A 6715-nucleotide genomic window follows, 5' to 3' on the forward strand; every position below is an offset into this window, starting at 1 on the left:
GGTTTTCAAATTTTTTATTAGGATTTTGGGTCGGGTACGTGTACCCGCAATGTCGGGTACGGGATACCCGACACGGGTATCGGGTAATCCCGGTATGCCGTGGGGCGGGTATTGGGACAACAAATTTGGCTAAAATGGGTACGGGTACCCGACTTGTCGGGTGCGGGTACCCGCGGATAACCCGTTTCGCCACCCCTACTTAAAACCTAGTAAATTTAAAATCCGAAAAAAAGAAGATCGACCAAAATAAAACCTAAATTTTAAAATCAGTAAAAAAAGAAGATCGACTAAAATAACAAATAAATCGATTTAAGTTAGCAGGTTCCATAATTGTCTTTTCATATAAATAAATAAAGCAAGAAGTTTCTAGAATAATCAAAGTGATCCGTGCACATCGAAAGGACTTTCGGAGATTATTTTCCAATCATACTAGAATTCACATAAAACTAAATAACCTAATCTTATTTAGTAGTAATATAAATATATATATGATATATTTGGATAATATATCTTCACTAATCACTCAAATAGCAATAACTGAAAAATTTGGAAAAACTCTCCATGATTGAGTACAGTTGTCCTAATATCTATACACACATATAGGAGCAAGCATTTAGTCTTTGAATGAAATTAGATGTATAAACATGTCAACTTACATAATTTAAAACTATAATATCCAACTCCGAAATAAGAAATATGATATTTGTTTGAAGCGATTTGTATAACTCCACTAAATTAAAACAAATTTGATATTTGGTAGGATTTCCCATATGTTTGCAAAAGATACTAGTACAACTGTATAACACATTTCGTTTACATAAACATGGAAGGATTCAAGGAAGGAAGGATTACAGCCGCGTAATCACGCGTTTATATTCAAGGCTTGCTTAATACGTTGGTTCTGATTTATGGAAATAACGTGTAATTTTTGTGTCTATAGTCAGTTTCATAAGTATAAATACTTCTCCATTCTCCCCAATTGAATTCATCCTCAACCATTCATTCAGTGAGCCTAGTATGGATTCGGGCCTGCATTCTTTCTGGTGCAATCAGTGCAAGAGGATGGTCACCGTAGAGTCGCAAGAAGCCTTATCCTGTCCGCACTTCCGCGACGCCTACTTCAATCCGGTGATAGTCCTCCGGAACGCCTCGGAGGAAGCCAGGGGGCAGGGCTACCAGTTCTACTATGACGACAGGTCGGGTGCAGGGATCCGGGCTCTGCCTTCCTCCGTTTCGGAGTCGTTGGCCGGGTCTGGATCCGGATCCGAGGCGACGCTGGAGCGCGTCTTGGATATCGGATTCAGCATGTTGGTCGGCCCGGAGAATCAGCCGGCCAGCAAGCGTGCTGTGGCGTCCCTGCCCGCGGTGCAGGTCCAGGCCTGCCACGTGGACGCGGAGCCATACTGCGCCGTGTGCACGGACGCCTTTGTGGTCGGGGCGGAGGCCCGCGAGATGCCCTGCAAGCACCTCTACCACGCAGACTGCATATTCCCGTGGCTCAATCTCCACAATTCCTGCCCGGTTTGCCGCCACGAGTTGCCGGGGGCGGGGGCCGTGGGGCTATTGATCCGGCGGTTGTCTGACGGCGGATTCACAGTGGGGAGATTTGTTGAGGGTGAGGTGTCGGTGGAGGGTCTCGTCTACGACACCGACGGCACGTTGAGGGCAATTCAGTGGCGGACGATAATGCCGCCACCGAGGGGAAGTGCTTTCCGGCGATTTTTCAGTTCGATTTTTCGGAGGCGGAGTCTTCAGGAGTCGGGTTAAGGTGAATCGGTTTTGGGTATGAGTTAAGGAGCTACAGGCGCCCAAATTCTTTAGTCCTCAATTTATTGTTGCTTTCATTTTCAATTATGCTTTATTTTCTTAGTCTAGTAGTACGGACGTGTAAAACAAAATATTCTTTAAACCTTATAATTCATTTTTTTTCTGAACTCTTTCCTATTACAATATGTATATTCTTTAAACCTTATAATTCATTTATACAAATTATTTCATCATCTAATGATACATACAAAAATATTAGCCAAAAACACATATAACAGCCAATAACAAAAAAAACTAGAATATTCCTAATAAACTAGGTTAATTTCTTATCAAACTATGTTGTTGTTTTTTTTTTATCAAATTGGAAACTAAAGTTTATTCTGTTTCGAAATGAAATATAAATTTTATACTTGATACTATTATTTGTGTTTATTTTATAGACTCACTACAAAAAATGCGCATTTGCTAGCACTTTTCTAGCACATTGCGTGCTAGATACAACGCTTGTCACAAACTTGTGACGACTTTTGCGAGCACATGTTCGTTTGCGAGCACCATTGTGCTAGAAAAAGGCGAAGTCCGTCCTTGCTACATTGTGCTCGCAAATTTGCGAGTGCCTCCATTGTGCTAGCAAAGTTGTGAGTACTTTTATTGTGCTAGAAAATTTGCAGAAACCTTCATTGTGCTAGCAAATTTGCGGAGTTGGACTTGGAATTTCAACTCGTTTGCTAGCATAAAAAGTGCAGGCAATCAATATTTTATTATAAATTCTAATATTATTTTTTTTACAAATTATTTCCTGGACAATTTATTAAATAAAACATAATAAAATAAAATAAAAAATAACAAAAACTCAGAAGTTACATAAAAGTAATAATATTGTCTTACACTTTTAGTTTATAAGACTAAACCTATTTTTGACTTCTCATTTGGTTAACTTGTTCACTAAAGTACATCATTTGTTCTAACAACCTCTCATTCTCTCTCAAAATCCGGGCGCAACTCCTCATTTTGTCTCACTAACTCAGCATGCGATGCCGCATTTTGCCTTTCCATCTCAGCGACCAATGCCTCATTTTGCTTCACCAACTCCGCGCGCGACGCCTCATGTTGCTTCTCTAAGTCCTCGCGCACCTCGATAGTGACTTGCTCTCGCATTGTTTGTACCTGTCGCTAGACATCTTCCGCGCTAACTCCAAATGAGCCACCAGCGGACGAACTGCTAGCATTTCTTTTGTGGTCCAACATGTATTTATCTACACTTGCTCTGTGGTCTCCTCTCTTCATGGTTCATTATTTTGGTTTCCCTCAATGTTGGAAATATCAACTTCCACACTGCCCAATTTACACAATTTCATCCCATTAATCATCATCACAAACAAAACAAGTTAGAGAGATAGAGAGGGAGTGAGAACAACATACTGTATATTGTGGCTGCAAACCATTCATTCACAATCTTCACCCATGTACTAGCCCACCCCACATCAATACTCCATCTGCATTTTCTTACACAATTGTGTTAGGAAACACACACACACACATAGCCTTATCAAATATATCAACTACCGTAATCAACTTACTTTCTTGTCAAACTCCCCAATTCCCAACTGATGAATAGCATTGCGAAATACAATCGCCCCCAATGAGAACACGAGGTGGAAGAACCCATATCCGTATAGAAGATCATCTTCTTCCCGTTCAACTTCATCTTTACGCAACTGTATCATCACATGACACGACATACCTCTTAGCATCTCATTGCCAATTTTATCAACTTATGGACTCAATGCCCTTTTTGGCGTATTACATTGGTTAGGACTACAATTTCTCAAATAACATCGAACTTCATGCTATAAGTTGATTTACGGTCTCATGTGGTGGAAAACTGTACCTGGAATGACTGTGAGTTGATCCCCGTTGAGAATGTGGCGATTACAATTGCAAATAGAGCAATCACAAATCCCTGCAAGAAACATAGACAAATGATCATATTGTAAGTGTGACTTCACATTCGGATTCATTTGCACAAATGAAGTAGAAATGCAACAAGAACCGATCACATTAGTGTGTAAGATCTTACAACTATAGTAGACCAACCAATATGATGACCACTTTCCCTCTCATGACTGCATTTCTCAGTAGCAGGCTCACTGCATTCAAACATGACAAATGGAGATTTGATGATTTTGTTGTGTCTCAAAGAATACAGATTGAGATATATGATTTCTATTACCTTCTGATAGCACTCGAACAGAGGAAAACAATGTACGAAGCCATAATCCCCGATGACAGCAGGCCTCTGTTCACCTGTCTCAATCATGACAATGTGTCGTATATCTTTAGATACGTTGTCTCTATACGAATAGAAATCAGAAACATGTTGATCAATTTCTTTATTTTCTATAATCTTTCATTGAAACAGTCTTTAAACAGTATAAAGTGATCAATAATCAAGATTAACTTAAATGATGAATTTGTTGCACGTAAAATATACTCCCTCCGTCCCGGCTAAGATGACACATTGCTTAGCCGGCACGAGATTTTAGGAGTTATTGGTTAAGGTGTTTAATTGGATAGAGAGAATGTGGGTGTAGGTATTAAAGTAGAGAGATGAAGATAGATGGATATTTTAATAGAAGTGAGAAAAAGTGGTTGAGTGTATTAATTGGAGAGAGAAAGTTACTAAAAAAGGAAATGTGTCATCTTAGTTGGGACAAACTAAAAAGGAAAACGTGTCATCTTAAGCGGGACGGAGGGAGTATTATTATGCAAAAGCCGTACCCTTGAATGCAACGATATGCCCATCATTACTATAAGCAGAACTCCAGTCCATGTGATGAAGAATATGTTAAGGGTGCACGACATCTTTGATGCGTAAAGCACGTACATCACTGCGATTCCACAGGCAGAAGCGATGTAAAACACTGTTGACATGAATAGCCCAATGGAACAGTTGCTGCAGACAATAAAGAATTATTTTTGGCATTAGATCAAATTTTTTTCTTGAATATTCACATTCTACATGATAGCTTCATCACTTATCAAATATCACTATATCATGATGTGCTGCTTGATCTATGAGAAACTTTAGGACTCACCAACGTAAAAAAGAAATTAAACTTAAAATTCATGAAAAGCTACGCCATGACTGAGGATGTTGGAGTTGGATATTTATCTAACAATCTAAATTCGATGCAGGTTCTCAGATGATTCTCTTGATCTTTTTTTGGGCAGAAAAAATCCTTAGATCAGAATTGAGCTAGGTTTAAGGAAGGTGATCTCGTACCTAGATTTGTTGTTGTCATCTGGCATCCAATAGTTGTTCCACCATGTGATAAACTCAATCACACTAATGAGCTGAAGAATTAAAAAATTCCTGCAACATGTGAGTTGTTATATCAAATAGTGATGAATATTATTATTGCATCAGAGTGCAGAATTAAAATCAAATATAAAAATATTAAAATCAGATATAAAATCCTGCAACTGCTAGCATTTCTTTTGCAGCACTTCCTTTTAAACTCGAATATTGGTGGTTTGTCAAGCCCACAAATTGCAACATTCCTCCCTACCAAAATTTTGGCAGTCACAAATCCTAATCTTAACAGCAATTGCAATCAATTTTTCAGACGCAAGAGTTACCTAATATCTATCTATCACTCTCATTGCCAACTTGAATTTTAAGGTGTAGCTGATCATCACACAAAGGAGCAACAGAATAGTAGAGGTGTACAGAAATATACTCAAAATTATATTACAAAGCAAAAATGATTCAATTAAACACCTGATTTAGCTCTCCACGAAATTGAAACAGTAAAATTGACACCATTATCCCTAACTATGCAAATCAGTCCGATTATTATAACAATAGCATACATTGCTATATGAACTAAAATATAGCATGCATTGCTCAATTCTGGTGCAATCGAACAGATAGAATTTATAAAATAAAAAAAAGAGGAAGACATAGCTGTTGAATTTTTAGCGATCTTACTTTCTAGCGATCTTCACTTAAATTTGTTGTTCCTGAATTTGAGAGAGAGAGAGACTGGCTGGTGGTTGCCGGCGGAGAGAATTGGTCGGTGGCTGATCGGTGGCTGGAGGCTGGCGGCGAAGAGGGGAATTGAGAATTAGGGAAATTAGGAGAAATGATTAAGTTAGACAAATTAATGCGCCATTCATCTTTTCTAATACACAGTCTATACCTAATCAAAATCGCAGGCAAGAAAATGGAAGAACGAAAATTTGGAAATGGAGAAAAATAAGAATGAAGAAACCGGATCTCATGAAAACTAAAGATTTTGCTAGCACCTACCAAATTTGCTAGCGCATTTACTTTTCACTCGGAAATTTGCTAGCACATTTACTCCTACTCACAAAACCCTTGGTTGAAAATGATTATATTTTTTTTTTCCGTGAAAATTTTTTGCTAGCACATACGTGTGCTCGCAAATGGAAGGAAATTTGACTAGTGGGTAAATTTGCTAGCATTAGATGCTCACAATTTTTTTAGCATGTACCAGTGCTAGAAATACCACTCAATATTTCGAAAAATGGTTGTTTCTTCCATTTATGCTCGCAAATGTGCTAGAAAATATTTCGAATTTTGCGAGCACAGCCTGGTGCTAGCAAATATTTGGTAGCAACCAGCACTTTTTTTGTAGTGACTATTTACAATTTCTGGGAGTGTTATATTATTAACTCATAACTTAATTGCTAACTACAACTAAATAATAGTCATTAGATATTCAAATTAAGGACTTAGATCATTAATTCTTAAATGTCAATACGATCAACGAAAAACGTCAATAAGACCATATGATTAATTCCAAAAAATATCAATAGGGGTGTTAATGTCAATTAACTACATGTTTAGTTATAACTAACTTTTAAAAGAAATTCCAAAACTTTAAATTCATATAACATATAGCAAATTAAAGATAATTTC

At 37.9% G+C, this 6715-nt stretch overlaps 1 protein-coding gene and 1 pseudogene across 2 annotated transcripts; one reads left to right on the forward strand and one right to left on the reverse strand.

Moving 5' to 3' along the window:
- Window positions 1-845: 845 nt before the first annotated feature.
- Window positions 846-1934, forward strand: LOC148933380 (E3 ubiquitin-protein ligase RDUF2-like). The gene has a single exon (XM_089062333.1). It carries the CDS (start codon window positions 1018-1020, stop codon window positions 1765-1767), a length of 750 nt encoding a protein of 249 aa, XP_088918459.1. The 5' UTR covers window positions 846-1017; the 3' UTR covers window positions 1768-1934.
- A 676-nt stretch (window positions 1935-2610) lies between these two features.
- Window positions 2611-6173, reverse strand: LOC125219442 (uncharacterized; annotated as a pseudogene). The gene is made up of 10 exons (XR_016128673.1): window positions 6083-6173; window positions 5762-5871; window positions 5054-5143; window positions 4549-4723; window positions 4001-4074; window positions 3848-3917; window positions 3659-3730; window positions 3348-3485; window positions 3190-3263; window positions 2611-3102 (listed from the first exon to the last, which is right to left on the reverse strand). The product of XR_016128673.1 is annotated as an uncharacterized LOC125219442 (transcript).
- Window positions 6174-6715: the final 542 nt, after the last annotated feature.

Source organism: Salvia hispanica, chromosome 1 (assembly GCF_029641045.1).
Source record: "Salvia hispanica isolate PSC_SH4W2 chromosome 1, Shi_PSC_v1, whole genome shotgun sequence".
Taxonomy (NCBI): domain Eukaryota; kingdom Viridiplantae; phylum Streptophyta; class Magnoliopsida; order Lamiales; family Lamiaceae; genus Salvia; species Salvia hispanica.